The sequence below is a fragment of the Astyanax mexicanus genome, chromosome 10, assembly GCF_023375975.1.
Source record: "Astyanax mexicanus isolate ESR-SI-001 chromosome 10, AstMex3_surface, whole genome shotgun sequence".
Lineage (NCBI taxonomy): Eukaryota > Metazoa > Chordata > Actinopteri > Characiformes > Acestrorhamphidae > Astyanax > Astyanax mexicanus.
This window is the reverse complement of record NC_064417.1, coordinates 11323151-11338866: the sequence shown is the minus strand read 5'-3', so window position 1 is coordinate 11338866 and position 15716 is coordinate 11323151. Positions and strand designations below refer to the sequence as shown.

Sequence of the window (15716 nt, the reverse complement as noted above, 5' to 3'; positions counted from 1 at the left end):
GTATCTTTTAAGGTCCCCCGGGAAAATTCCGTTGTGTTGTGACTCACTTCCGTTGTGTTGTGGTTCTATTTGCAGCGCGTTTTTCTTTTTGCAGCGCGTTTTTCTATTTGCTGCGCCTGTGTTGTAATTTTGATGGATGTGTTTTGTGCTTTTGCAACGCTTTTCAATTTGCACTGCGTTGGGCTTTCTCAGCCACCGTAAAGGACAGTTAAAGTAGTTCAGTTAATTTTTTTCCTGTATTTATTTCTCCTTTTTCCTTATTACTGATTCTTTGTTTGATTCATGCTCTGGTTTGGAAATCAAACCAGTAAAACTGACTGCACTGATTTACTTCAGGAATGCACTATAGTATTTTTATGGACAGCGAAACTGAGAATTAGCGTTTGTGCGTGCGTTTCTCCGGGCGCCGCAGGTGAGGGGGCGCTCTGGGCTGGGAGCTGTTCCTCTCTGTGCATTTATTTACTACTGAAGAGTTCCGGGTCGTGCCTATCGCCCTCCCGCCTTTTGCACGAGCAGCTTTGATCTCCGTTAGCGCCGCTGCTGCTGTTACTGTTATTGTCATTATTATAGTATTATCGTTAGTTTTCAGATTAAGCAGTGTTAGTAGTGCGGCGCTCTCTGCAGGTGTACTGAGCGGCAGCGCGAGCGCCGGTGTCTGATGGACTCAGGTAGGGTCAAAGCTGATCTGAGACTGAGAGCGTTATTACACTGTTTATAAGCGCTGCCGGTGTTTATAACAGTGCTGAGTGTGTGCAGCTGTGTGAAATGGTTTGTTTTAAGGTGGAACTACCTGAAATATTTAAGGTGACCACAGATAATCGAGTTCGGTGGTTGGGTTTTTATATACTGTAAGTTAAACAAGCCCCGTATTTAATACATGCTGAATGAGCCAGGGTAGTTTCAGTAATTATATGCTGCATTCAGTCTGTTTTAATAAAGATTAGTTATAAATATCTCCTTATATGGTTTATGGGTAACTCGGGTGTGTTTTAATGCGTGTAGCTGAGGTTTTGCGTATCTAGTGCGTAGCTAGCTGTATGTAGTGAATTCAGGGTAAAAGACTATTTACTGTTTTGTCTCTGTGTGCTCTGTATAGTGTAAGTGTGATGAATAATTTATAACCGGGTTATTTCTGTAATGCTTATCCATGTGCATCATATAAAATCTTACATTCTCAAACCCAGAAGAGGATAATAAAATGTATGTTAACTGGCTTTCGTATATTTTAGGTGTGTTTATGATCTCTGTTTTGGTTTTTACACAATCCAGGTTTCATGGAATTTAATGGAGTATGACTGAGGGTAAGTGCAGCACTATATTGTACTGTGTTTCAGTGTAACACAGTAGTGTGTGTTAATATTACATCGCTACTGTTATAGGTTAGGAGGAGTAACTGTTGGTGCCGGGTGAGAGGATGTGTAACTGTTAGTGCTGGGTGAGAGGGTGGGTAGCTGTTAGTGCCAGGTGAGGGGGTGGGTAACTGTTGGTGCCGGGTGAGGGGTGTGTGTAACTGTTGGTGCCGGGTGAGGGGTGTGTGTAACTGTTGGTGCCGGGTGAGGGGTGTGTGTAACTGTTGGTGCCGTATGAGGGGTGTGTGTAACTGTTGGTGCTGGGTGAGGGGTGTGTGTAACTTTAGTGCCGGGTGAGGGGGTGTGTAACTGTCAGTGCCGGGTGAGGGGGTGTGTAACTGTCAGTGCCGGGTGAGGGGGTGGGTAACTGTCAGTGCCGGGTGAGAGGGTGGGTAGCTGTCAGTGCCGGGTGAGAGGGTGGGTAGCTGTTAGTGCCGGGTAAGGGGGTGTGTAACCGTTAGTGCTGGGTGAGGGGGTGGGTAGCTGTTCGTGCCGGGTAAGGGTGTGTGTAACTGTTGGTGCCGGGTGAGGGGTGTGTGTAACTGTTGGTGCCGGGTGGGTGTGTGTAACTGTTGGTGCCGTATGAGGGGTGTGTGTAACTGTTGGTGCCGGGTGAGGGGTGTGTGTAACTGTTGGTGCCGGGTGGGTGTGTGTAACTGTTGGTGCCGTATGAGGGGTGTGTGTAACTGTTGGTGCCGGGTGAGGGGTGTGTGAAACTGTCGGTGCCGGGGGACGGGTGTGTGTAACTGTCAGTGCCGGGTGAGTGGGTGTGTAACTGTCAGTGCCGGGTGAGTGGGTGTGTAACTGTCAGTGCCGGGTGAGGGGTATGTAAGTGTCAGTGCCGAGTGGGAGGGGGTCTAAGTGTCAATGCCGTGTGAGAGGGGGTGTAAGTGTCAGTGCCGGGTGAGAGGGGGTGTAAGTGTCAGTGCCGGGTGAGAGGGGGTGTAAGTGTCAGTGCGGGGTGAGAGGGGGTGTAAGTGTCATTGCCGGGTGAGAGGGGGTGTAAGTGTCATTGCCGGGTGAGAGGGGGTGTAAGTGTCAGTGAGGGGTGGGGGGGCCGGGTGAGGGGTATGTAAGTGTTAGTGCCGGGTGAGAGGGTTGGTAGCTGTTAGTGCCAGGTGAGGGGGTGTAAGTGTCAGTGCCAGAAGAGAAGGGGTGTAAGTGTCAGTGCCGGGCTGAGGGGGCCGGGAGAGAGGGGGTGTAAGTGTCAGTGCCGGGAGAGAAGACGTGTGTGTGTAAGTGTCAGTGCCGGGTGAGGGGTATGTAAGTGTCAGTGCCGGGTGAGAGGGGGTGTAAGTGTCAGTGCCGGGTGAGAGGGGATGTAAGTGTCAGTGAGGGGTGTGTAAGTGTCAGTGCCGGGTGAGAGGGGGTGTAAGTGTCAGTGCAGGGTGAGAGGGATGTCAGTGCCGGGTGAGAGGGGTGTAAGTGTCAGTGCCGGGTGAGAGGGGGTGTAAGTGTCAGTGCCGGGTGAGAGGGGGTGTCAGTGCCGGGTGAGAGGGGTGTAAGTGTCAGTGCCGGGTGAGAGGGGGTGTAAGTGTCAGTGAGGGGTGAGAGGGTGTGTAAGTGTCAGTGAGGGGTGTGTAAGTGTCAGTGCCGGGTGAGAGGGGGTGTAAGTGTCAGTGCCGGGTGAGAGGGGGTGTAAGTGTCAGTGAGGGGTGAGAGGGGGTGTAAGTGTCAGTGCCGGGTGAGAGGGGGTGTAAGTGTCAGTGCCGGGTGAGAGGGGGTGTAAGTGTCAGTGCCGGGTGAGAGGGGATGTAAGTGTCAGTGAGGGGTGTGTAAGTGTCAGTGCCGGGTGAGAGGGATGTCCGTGCCGGGTGAGAGGGATGTCAGTGCCGGGTGAGAGGGATGTCAGTGCCGGGTGAGAGGGGTGTAAGTGTCAGTGCCGGGTAAGAGGCGGTGTAAGTGTCAGTGCCGGGTGAGAGGGGGTGTAAGTGTCAGTGCCGGGTGAGAGGGGGTGTAAGTGTCAGTGCCGGGTGAGAAGGGGTGTCAGTGCCGGGTGAGAGGGGTGTAAGTGTCAGTGCCGGGTAAGAGGCGGTGTAAGTGTCAGTGCCGGGTGAGAGGGGGTGTAAGTGTCAGTGCCGGGTGAGAAGGGGTGTCAGTGCCGGGTGAGAGGGGTGTAAGTGTCAGTGCCGGGTGAGAGGGGGTGTAAGTGTCAGTGAGGGGTGTGTAAGTGTCAGTGCCGGGTGAGAGGGGGTGTAAGTGTCAGTGCCGGGTGAGAGGGGGTGTAAGTGTCAGTGCCGGGTGAGAGGGGGTGTAAGTGTCAGTGCCGGGTGAGAGGGGGTGTAAGTGTCAGTGCCGGGTGAGAGGGGGTGTAAGTGTCAGTGCCGGGTGAGAGGGGGTGTAAGTGTCAGTGCCGGGTGAGAGGGGGTGTAAGTGTCAGTGCCGGGTGAGAGGGGGTGTAAGTGTCAGTGCCGGGTGAGGGGTGTGTAAGTGTGTTTCTGTATATATATTTAGAATGGAGTGTTTTTGTTCAGTTTTGTGCTCCTAGTGAAGCAGCAGTTCCCCTGTGGGTCATGCAGCGCGGTCAGGCTGTGCGGCGGCGCCGGGCAGGTCGGTCAGACACACACAAGCCGAAGATGAGACGCTCGGCCTCGGGTGAGCCCGCCACGCCACACGGAACTGGAAAACCTGACAAAGTGGGCAAATCGAGCAAGGTGGGCACCGGGCAGTGCCGCCTGTGCCACGGGCAGTTCTCCTCACGCCGGCTTCGCAGGGCCTTCGGAAAGCCCCCGGACTCGGACCGGTTCTGTTCAGATTTCCAGCGCCTCCTGGGCGTCCCGCTGCTCCGGGACCCGGCGCTGCCCCAGTTCATCTGCAGGACCTGCCATGCCCAGTTCTACAAGTGCCTCAGCATCCTCACCAACTTCAGAGAGAGAGTCAACCTCACCCCTAACTCCACCCACATGGAGAGGTGCGCTCGCCTGCAGCCGCATATTCCACTTCTGTTTATTTGGAATCTATAAACGACTAACCGCATTAATAATTAAATAAACTAATAAAATATTAGCTTAATTGTGTTATTTGTATTATTTTTTATGTTGATTTTGATTTGTCTCAGTAATCAACTTTTACTGTTATTTTGTAAAAGTTCTGCTGCATGTGACAGTGCTGTTAGAACAAATTATGCTAGGTAATACTTTCATTCCAGCTAATACTGTTACATTAACTCTGAACAATATTTAATCTTTGTAAAATCAGTTTACATGCTAGAACTCATGTACTAATCATTTAACCAAATTAAAAATGGTCTTTATGGTTTTGGTTATTTAATTACAGGATTTCATCAAAATGGCCTTCAATGAAAAAAGACAAGAACCGGTCATGTAAGTGAGATTAGATCAATACGTTCCTAATGCAGACTTTTTAGTGAAATAAAAATATTGAATGTGGTACAAATTCCAGTTTTGTTGATTCTATGTGTAATGTTATCTTACATACTGGCTACATCTGAAATCTTTGTTAAACTCTAAAAGCACTGAACAGTTCTCAGCAGATTGTACTGTTTTTTACAGCACCCCTTATCACCTCAGACCCCCGCTGTCTGCGCAGCCTTGTGTCCTGGACCCATCAGCATGCTGAGAGCTGCAGCTCTTGCCCTGGCCTGAAGGAGGTGCTGGAGGGTCAGTGCTGGGGCTCGGTGAAGGCAGTGTGGCGCTGTGTGGACGGACACAGTTATGTGATGGACACCGGCATGGGTAATCTAACTGTTTACAGTTGTGGTCAAAAGTTTACATACACTTGTAAAAAAACATAATGTTATGGCTGTCTTGAGTTTTCAATAAGTTCTACAACTCTTATTTTTCTGTGATAGAGTGATCGGAACACATACATGTTTGTCACAAAAAACAGTCATAAAATTTGGTTCTTTCATAAATTTATTATGGGTCTGCTGAAAATGTCACCAAATCTGCTGGGTCAAAAATATACATACAGCAACATTAGTATTTGGTTACATGTCCCTTGGCCATTTTCACGGCAACTAGGCGCTTTTGGTAGCCATCCACAAGCTCCTGGCAAGCTTCAGGTCGAATGTTTGACCACTCTTCTTGACAGAATTGGTGCAGTTCAGCTAAATGTGATGGTTTTCTTGCATGAACCCGTTTCTTTAGCACTGTCCACATGTTCTCAATGGGGTTTAAGTCAGGACTTTGGGAAGGCCATTCTAAAACCTTAATTCTAGCCTGGTTTAGCCATTCATTTACCACTTTTGATGTGTGTTTTGGGTCATTGTCTTGTTGGAACACCCAACTGTGCCCAAGACCCAACCTTCGGGCTGATGGTTTTAAGTTTTCCTGCAGAATTTGGAGGTAATCCTCCTTCTTCATTATCCCATTTACTTTCTGCAAAGAACCAGTTCCACTGGCAGCAAAACATCCCCAGAGCATAATACTACCACCACCATGCTTGACAGTAGGCATGGTGTTCCTGGGATTAAAGGCCTCACCTTTTCTCCTCCAAACATATTGCTGGGTGTTGTGGCCAAACAGCTCAATTTTTGTTTCGTCTGACCAGAGAACTTTCCTCCAGAAGGTTTTATCTTTGTCCATGTGATCAGCAGCAAACTTCAGCCGAGTCTTAAGGTGCCTTTTCTGGAGCAAGGGCTTCTTTCTTGCACGGCAGCCTCTCAGTCCATGGCGATGTAAAACATGCTTGACTGTGGAGACTGACACCTGTGTTCCATCAGCTTCCAAATCCTTGCAGACCTGCTTCTTGGTGATTCTTGGTTGACTCTTGACCATCCTGACCAATCTCCTCTCGGCAGCATGTGATAGCTTGCGTTTTCTTCCTGATCGTGGCAGTGACACAACTGTTCCATGCACTTTATACTTGCATATAATTGTCTGCACAGTTGCTCTTGGGACCTGTAGCTGCTTTGAAATGGCTCCAAGTGACTTCCCTGACTTGTTCAAGTCAATAATTCGCTTTTTCAGATCCACACTGAGTTCCTTTGACTTTCCCATTGTAGCTTTTGTAGCTGAGTCTAATCACTGGGTCAAATGAGCCCTATTTAAATGGGCTCATGAGAAGTCAACAGCTGTAGTCAATCAGAATCACTTACAAGAAGTGAAGAGGCCATGACATGAAGCTAATTTGATTGACACAACTCGCTACATCACCAAAATTGACAAATTTTGTTGCTGTATGTATATTTTTGACCCAGCAGATTTGGTGACATTTTCAGCAGACCCATAATAAATTTATGAAAGAACCAAATTTTATGACTGTTTTTTGTGACAAACATGTATGTGTTCCGATCACTCTATCACAGAAAAATAAGAGTTGTAGAACTTATTGAAAACTCAAGACAGCCATAACATTATGTTTTTTTACAAGTGTATGTAAACTTTTGACCACAACTGTATATGTTTACTGATCATGACAGGGCTGTTTGAGTTTAATCTTTTAATAAACAAAAACATCTGAAAATGGAAATAGTGGAAATAATGTGTGTTTTTGTTTCAAATTCAGGTGTTCAGCATGCAGGTGGTATTACATCACTCATTCAGGCTCCGCCCACAGATCAGTCTGAGGACAGTGATTTGTCAGACAGGTAAAATTGCTCACACACAAGCACTCGCTCAGCCTGGATCCACCCAGTACAAACTGGTGTTCATTGTCTCTTTAGCAGTCTCTCCAGTGATGATGACAACGATGAAGATGACGACAACGATGATGACGATGATGATGACGACGACGACGATGATGATGACGACGACGACGACGATGATGAGAAGGGTAAGATCAGTACATCAGATGAGAGTACTGATCTTTACTCCGATAAACGGTCAGTTTCACTCCTAAAAAAAACTGATTGAGAATTTGCTAATTTTCTTTATTAAACACCATTCAATTCTTAAAGAGCCAGAGCTTATACCAACATTATATACCAACATTAAAGTGTTAATTACTATACTATGTGTTTGTGAGTGTATACAGACTAAGCTCCTCTAAGAAAGCCGGTAAGGACAGTGTAAAAAAAACAGTAAAGCTGAAGATCCTGCAGCCCAAAGAGAGGAAAAAGCCTGGACCCAAACCCGGCTGGAAGAGGAAGCTGAAATCAGAGCGGTACGCCCCTTTCCCCACCCCCAGTGTCTTAATACTCTGACCCAACACTTTCTACCGGAGCTGTAGTATCGCTATCGGTCACATTAAGGTCTTAATTAGGGATTAACATATCTCTCTTAACAGCTCTTAGGATGGGAGAATTGTTCTGAACTGCAGAGAGGAATCTACAGAAATGTATCTGTGTCTTTTTCTTTAGAGAGGATCTTCCCACCGTCTATAAATGCCCACACCAGGGCTGCACGGCTGTGTACAGGGGGCCAGACGGTATGAAGGTGAGTGCCCCTGCAAACACACAAACACACACACACACTCAGTCTCTCACTCCCTGATTCCCTCACACAGTACACAGCGCTCTGTTGTGTCGGTTATCCTGATTACTGTCTTGATCGTGGTCTCAAAGCTCAGTGGCGCTAGTTTCCACTGCAGCACCATGAGGCAGAGCCAGCTAAACTTTCCCTTCCACCTGTTTTGGGGTAATACCCAAACTTTGGGTCTTATCCAGTGAAAAAATAGGCAAAAACTGGTTTAAAGCACAGTACTGGGCAGCTTTTGTATCCTGCTTGGTCATGATGTGAAAATAAAAGGACAGCCGTGCCAAAAAAATGAGCGACAGGATAAGCGTAATGAGCTAGGTGACTACAGAATTCCCAGAATACAATAAAGAAGACCTATTAGTGCTCGGTGGTGTACCGGTTCATACGGTATATCGGAGATTTTTTGCTAGGGGTGCTGCGAATTAAGACACAAAATTGGCTAGATAACGCTAGCCAGTTAGCATAACAAGCTAACATACTGGAGTTAACTGGAGCATAGACATGAATACGGACTGGAATTGCCACAGCTCAGAGAAATGTTCTTTTGTGGCCCAGATGAGCCCAGAAACAGTCATTTACTCAGCACAAGAGATTAAACTCCCTAAAACTCTGGATACGAGGAAGTAACTATAGCCCTTTTGAGTATATTAATACTGTAGCTTAAAGGATAATTTGAATTCACACTGAATTGAATGTATTTGTTAACTGGAGAACTTTTGTTTTTCTGATAATGAAGTCTGATTTCTTTATATATTGTGTAATTTTGTGGGACATAGTAAATCCAATTGTAATCAAAGCCTTAATTTAAAGACTTAGTGTTTAATATTATATGTACTCCAAACAGTAAAGTAAGTCACAAACTTATATAAAGGCCCAGTCATTTAAAAACAAAAATAATATCAATAATAATAAAGATCAAATAAAAATACTGTGATATACCATAAAACAATAAACATCTTTTTAAATGCTCAGTGTGTATGTGACTGTGAATTATTAAGAAGTGGATTTTTCTTGAAAAATACAGTATATTAAGAACAGATCTCCGAACATCAGTACATTATTCTACAAGAATGATGTCTGAATGACTTTCTCTAATCTAATATAATTTAACATGGTTTAAGAATTGCATATATATATATAGTTCAGGCTTTACTTGTGGTGTTAATTTGTTTGGGTTTGGGTTGTTTAAGTGTGTATACTGGGCCAGACGGTTATCAATTTTTGTTTGTTTTTTGGTTTGTTTATTTATTTTGTTTGTTTTTCTTTTGGTTCAGCTCGATTCAGCAGAACAAAATGTTAAGAAATGTTGAAAGAAACTTGTGCCCTGTTGTGCACTGAAATTCCACATAAAAAGAAGACATACATAATACACAGTAAATTCAACAGTAATAAATCAGCACTGTAAGTGTTAAACTTTACACTCCTCGGGCCAATGCTCTTTGCTATCTTACACTCTATTTTCACGCCTTGCACCTGCGCCATTAAAATAGCTTCTGAGTTTATGAATAAATGTAGACTGATGGGCGTGGTGGTTTAGAAGTGAGGTGTGTTCAGGTACATTTCTGGCATGTTTTTGTCTTTGCAGTGGAAAATACAGGACTGACGATTGACTGTTGTCTAGGCTCTTTTCAGAGTCCGTTTCTAAACACACAGAAGGATGAGAGTTATTTGCGTTTGTTTTTTTGTAATATTACTTTATTGTTTTTTTTTTGTTGTTTGTGTAGAGTTTTTCGTTTTTATGTTTTGAAATTTGTTAGATTATATTTTTGTTAGTATTTGGGGTTTAGTTGGTTATTTTCCAATTCATATTTAATTAAATTACTATTAATTTTTCAGTCAGGGGTTGTTTGCTTCGCAGAGTAAGACTTTTCTGACTTTTACTGTTACTGTTCACTTATAGTGCACCTTATAATGCGGTGCATCTTACAGACAGTAACAGACAAGTGAAAGTTCCACTCAGAGTAAAGAGCTTGGTCTCTGTGAACAGCTATGGTGAGCAGGATGGTCCAGTTGAGCAAATTAGGCTGTTTTAGCTGCAGTTCACTCTCCTGGTGAACAGAACCAGCAGAACACAGTAACTGTTCACCAGTGCATATTCATTACCAAGCAGAACCCCGATCCCAGCAGCCTGAGTTACAACTGCTCAGATGTCCTCCTGTGCCTAATGTGTTTTTTTTTTTAAATTTTTTTTTGTTTACTAAAGTCAGGAGAAGAGTGTTGAAGAAGATTAACGTGGTGGACTTTGATTTGTTAATAATTCTTTGTGTAAAAGTAAATACACTTCAAATAAAGAGTTAATCCAGTTTTGAAAACAGTCATCATCACCAGTTCCTCGATTGTAGACTTCATAATTAGTCCTCAAACCAGATGCATACAAAAAAATAAAGAATGTCTAGGTTTAATTTTGACTGTTTTATTTGGACTAAGGAAACATTTGATCAACAAATGGGTGAATATCCAAATTCTGTTAATATATCCATCTCATTTTTTAGCATACAAAATGGGCATGTTTTATCAATACAGAGCAACACATTTCAGCGTATTTTCCACTATAAAGTGTCGTAAAAGTATATAATACTTACAGAATCTGTTAACTAAAAAATCTAGTGTGAAAAGGCCCTCAGTAGGCAGATGTGTCTAGTTATTCTGAGGGTAAAATGTAAGTCAACCAACCAGTCACCTGTTTTTGCTTATTCTTACTGTGTTTTTTACTCCAGCAGCCAGGGTTTCCAGTAACTGCTGGTTGGAATTGGGTTGTACACGAAGTGTAAACCGAGTTTATAAAAAATGTCTTTAATTATAGAAGCTCTGTGTCAACAGAAGCATATAAAGGAACATCATGAAGAGGTCAGAGAGAGGCCATGTCCACACCCAGGCTGCAACAAGGTTTTCATGATCGACCGTTACCTCCAGAGACACGTCAAACTCATCCACACAGGTGAGCAGACACACTCGTTCACACAGGGCGTGCACACTAAACTTTCTACTGTTTTCCTGTTCTCCTGAGCTGCTGAGAAAGGTGTTTATGCAGGTGTGTATGTGTATGAACCTGATGCTCTTTACTCTCAGAGGTGAGAAACTACGTCTGTGATCAGTGCGGTCAGACGTTTAAGCAGAGGAAGCATCTTTTGGTACATCAGATGAGACACACCGGACTCAAACCACTGCAGTGAGTAACCTTTAACACAAACACGATTGCGGGTATGTGTGCATCCGTGGAAACGTGCTTTACCGTAGCACACATTGGAGCTGTTTTATTAGGGGACAAGCACAGAAGGTGCGTAGAACATCTTGCTTAATAACTTCAGAACCATAATAATTCAGACCTACAACCCCTGGCAAAAAGTATGGAATCACCAGTCTTGGATGAGCACTCCTTCAGACATTTCATTCTGTAAAACAAACTCTGATCAAAAACATGATACAATAATAAGGTCATTCCAAAGTGCAACTTGTTGGCTTTCAGGAACACTCAAAGAAATGAAGAAAAAACATTGTGGAAGTCAGTGAATGTTACTTTTATTGACCAACCACAGGGAAAAAAATATGGAATCACTCAATTCTGAGGAAAAAAGTATGGAATCATGAAAAACAGATAAACAAAAGATGATTCAAAATACATCACTAGTATTTAGTTGCACCACCTTTGGCTTTTATAACGGCTTTCAGTCTCTGAGGCATGGACTTGATGAGTGACAAACAGTATTCTGCATCAATTTGGTGCCAACTCCATAGTGCTCATCCAAGACTGGTGATTCCATACTTTTTGCCAGGGGTTGTACATTCAAAATAATATTTTTCCTTGGGTCAGTACCTACAAATTTGGACCATGCACGTCTGCCCACTTATATTTTTTGCATAATATGCAAAACATACTTTTGCATATTGAAACTTAGAGCATGGGCTTCAATATTCATGAACATTGTGAACAGTATGGCCACCATATGCAAATTAGTCTGTCCGGATATATGCCCATTCACTCCAACAGTTAAATCTGGAACACTGTTTCTCAGCAACCGTGCAACCTAGCTACCTGACACATTGCATACAGAAACAAACTCTAAAGGATGTTCAAAGGACAACTTCATCAATCAAAATTGCTAAACACCATCAACCAATCAGCATTCAGCTGGCTTTTCGGTTGGCTGAATGTTGCCCAATCAGGATGAAACTTGGGTGTTCAGGTGGAGACATTGTAGTGACCTGCAAAGTGGTGAAACAATCCAGCCACTGGGGGCGCTGTTCCAAACTTACTAGTATATGTCAATCATACTGTAATGTGACCTCTAAATGGTTTTGCCATATTAAGTACAGTGGCTCAGACAAATCTGTTAATACAACTATGTTTACAAAATGCTTATTATGCTATTCATAATTGCTAATTGTGTCAAAATAGCTTAATTCAAACTAGTCTCTGGATATTTGACATATGACTTAAACTCTAGTCTTGTTGCACACTGTAGAGTCTGCAGGTAAATGGTCATTAAAAACAATTGTGAAATTTACACTTATAATAGTGTCCAGGCATCAAGCAATCCATGCATCCTTGGGATTTCTAACATAAATTGAAGATCACTCTGATGAAGACAGCACACATCTATCCAGGCTGGACTTTAGGGTACACTACAGTTCTCATTGCAATCCTATTTTGCAATATACAGACAAACGACTGGTGCCATTTGATACTAAATTCGATTTAGAAGAAGTTTGTAATTACATATCTTGTCAGAAAATGCACTCCCTTGTATTAATTTAACTTGTTTGGTTAAAAATTTCAGCTTATTTTGAAAAGGTCATTCTGAACACCACTTTGTGAAAATTCTGGTTGAAGTCTCCTGATCAAAAACCATTAAATCGTGGCACCTGGTGAATATTCTACAAACATCAATAGATTTGTATGTGAATTTAAGCACTGATCATGTTAAAGACCTCTGCACAACATTTAATAACAGGTAAAAGACTTTTGATAATCTATGAATGTGACAGAGTGTCTCCAATTATATTAGACCTTCTTAAACGTCATCATCCTATGCTCTAGTAGGCACCATTGTGCCAGTTGGTGCTTTAACCCGCTGATTGCCGCTTGCGACTATATTTTTAGGTTGTTTTTGTTTGCAAGTTAATACAGATTTCATGTCTTTAAAATTAAAGCAAAAGTTTTGCTGACACTGGGGAGGTGGGAACCCATCAGCGTGCTCACACAAACATGGTCTTCATGAGACGTTTGTTGTCGTTCTGTCTGTGTGGTTATGTACAGATGATAGACTGGGTTTATGTACGTCCAGGACTATGGTGCAATATGGAACAAACAATACAATGCAGACCACAGAGCAATTGTGCAAACATAAGACTAGAATAGTACAGTACTCACAGGCCTACAGGAGCATCTCAAAAAAATGTCATTGAATTGTTAATTCGGTAATTCAATAAAAAAAAAAAACTCATTAAAGATAGATTCAATACACACAGTGATCTACTTCAAGTGTTTATTTCTTTAACTTGGATTATTATGTCTTACAGCCATAAGAATATTATATAAGGCCAATTAGTTGTTTTGGCAGTGTGCCAAGTCCTGCTGAAAAATGAAATCTGCATCTTCATAAAGCACCTCAGCAAAGGGAAGCATGAGGTGCTGTAAAATGTCCTGGGAGATGCTGCACTGACTAGATATAACACAGTGGACCAACACCAGCAGATCCCGCGACTCAAATCATCACTGACCATCAGTTAATTCTGCATTTGGAAAACGAGTGTGGAGTAAGAGTGGAGAGGCTGTTTTGGTTTGGGAGTCATGGGATCTGCTGGTGTTGGTCTACTGTGTTATGTGAAGTACAGGTGTCTCCGCAGCGTCTCCCTATTTTTACAGCAGACTAAGTTTCCATGTTGTAACTGATTTTTTCCAGGGTAAGGCAATGGTAGATCCTTCATATCTTAATATCCTTTATTATTCCACAGTGGGGTTACTACATTTGTAACAATCTCTTGCATGATTTTAATGATTTAAAATGCTTTAAGATCCCGCTGTGGCCGCTGCAGCAGACCGTGTCGTACAAGAAGTTATCAGCTTACTGAATAATCACGTAATGGGCATGTTTGAACATACGCACACGCATCAATTACTGTTCTATCTTTTTGTTTCTTTTTAAATGTGACACATGTAGTTTTTTTTTAACTGGTTGAACCTGTGTACAATAAGAGCCTGATCTTTAGTTGCATGGTTCCCTCGTTTACAGCATGTGTGTATTCCTGCTTCAGGTGTGAGGTGTGTGGGTTCCAGTGCCGCCAGCGGGCGTCTCTGAAGTACCACATGACGAAGCACAAGGCAGAGGCCGACCTGGAGTTTGCGTGCGCTCTGTGCCGAAAACGCTTTGAAAAGGCCCATAACCTCAACGTCCACATGAGCATGGTGCACCCGCTGCTACAAGGGGGTGGAATCATGCTGCCCCCTGACCACGATGACCTCACAGCGCATGGGGGTGGCGTCACCCTTCCCCCAGACACCGACAGCCATGATGACCTAGCTGGGCAAGGGGGCGTGATCACGCTGCCCCCTGAAAGCCATGACCCCAGTGACCTCCCTAGAGAGGAGTGTGAGATCACGCTGCCACCCGACAGCCACGACCCTGAAGACATCCCTGGGGAAGGGGGTGGGATCACATTGCCCCCCAACAACGCTGAGCCCGGCGACCTCGAGGCCCAGGAGGGTGAGATCACACTGCCCCCTGACCCCAACAACCATAACAGCCCTGGTGACTTGCCCACACAGGAGGGCGGGATAGTGCTGCCAGAAAATCATGATCCTGGAGACCCCGGCGACCTCACAGCCCAGGAAGATGAGGTCACCATACCTGCTGACCCCAACAACCATGACCCTGTCCATTCTGGTGACCTCGACACTGAAGCGGATGGACTCATGCTGCCACCTGTTCCTGACAACCACAGCCACGACCCTGGCAGCCAAACCCACACGGAGACTGCAGACATGAGCTGTGAGCTGCAGACCATCCACACTGACCTCATACAGCCAGCTCTGTAGAGCACATGTTTCCATGGTTACAGGACTGGAGCTCTGACTCAGCAGCCTGAAACGACCCGTCGAGAGACTCAGCCGTGAGGCTTACTGTTTGTTTTACTGCATTTAATACAAGCGTCAAAGAGTGTCATTTAGCTCCGAGAGGTTTTGATGATATTGTTTGTTTGGTTCTGCAAAAGTTTTGGAAAATACAGTTCTGTCACTGTTTCTGATTCTGCTGCCTGAATATCACAGCTTTACTCAAACCTCTTTAACCCCTAGGTCAGGGGTCAGTACATCCATTCACTCTACCACTTAAACATTTGTTGTATAAGCATACGCCACATGCCCAAATGTTTGTGGACACCTCTTCTATTAAATGCATTCAACTTCTTAAAGTTGTACCCACTGCAAACATACAGGGTTACATTAAAAATCTATTAAAATTAAAATTATCTGGAACAGATTACTGATTTCCTGTTAAAAATGTAACTGTAACTGAATTTCTGAAGGATTTTGGTTTTAAAGTAACATAGTCTAACATGCATACTTTGGATTACTTGTCTTTTCAAATAAAGACATAGAAAAAAAAAAACATGCCGTATCTTGACCAAATACCAAAGAGCCTGAAGTCTTGTATTAACTAATTCCAGTACTGCTGGAACAAAGCCTTATCTCCAAAGTGGGAACTTTAGAAGAGAAAGAAAAGAACCTAAACTGCTGATCTGGGGGCTGTTCCACGAAGCGAGCTTTAAAAAAGCAGCGCTTATTTGAATAAGCCTCGCTTGAGTTAGCCAAACAATTCACTTCCAGCTAGTTCCATTCCACTAACGAAATCCAGACTCAACCTGTTCCCACTAATTCAAGCCAGTGCACACGGTATTTACACAGCCTCAGTAATCGAGCTCTGAAAAGCCAAGAAAAATGTTAAAAGAGGTGAAGGAATGCGCTGCTTTTTTCCCCCTCCTGCTGAAC

General features: G+C 43.9%; 1 protein-coding gene and 1 long non-coding RNA gene across 3 annotated transcripts in view; both read left to right on the top strand.

Moving 5' to 3' along the window:
* Positions 1-15716, top strand: part of LOC125804701 (uncharacterized) — a 338968-nt gene that overhangs the window by 263991 nt on the left and 59261 nt on the right. The gene's annotated exons all lie outside the window — the stretch shown is intronic.
* On the top strand, positions 1270-14969 carry znf276 (zinc finger protein 276). 2 transcript variants are annotated; one of them, XM_049483862.1, is made up of 11 exons: positions 1270-1301; positions 3824-4260; positions 4626-4672; positions 4862-5044; positions 6819-6900; positions 6979-7134; positions 7287-7415; positions 7612-7687; positions 10550-10667; positions 10799-10898; positions 13985-14969. In XM_049483862.1, exons 2-11 carry the CDS (start codon positions 3863-3865, stop codon positions 14763-14765), a joined length of 2070 nt encoding a protein of 689 aa, XP_049339819.1. In that variant the 5' UTR covers positions 1270-1301; positions 3824-3862; the 3' UTR covers positions 14766-14969. The 2 variants fall into 2 exon arrangements, with proteins under 2 accessions (XP_049339819.1, XP_049339818.1); XM_049483861.1 differs by having other exon boundaries at positions 6976-7134.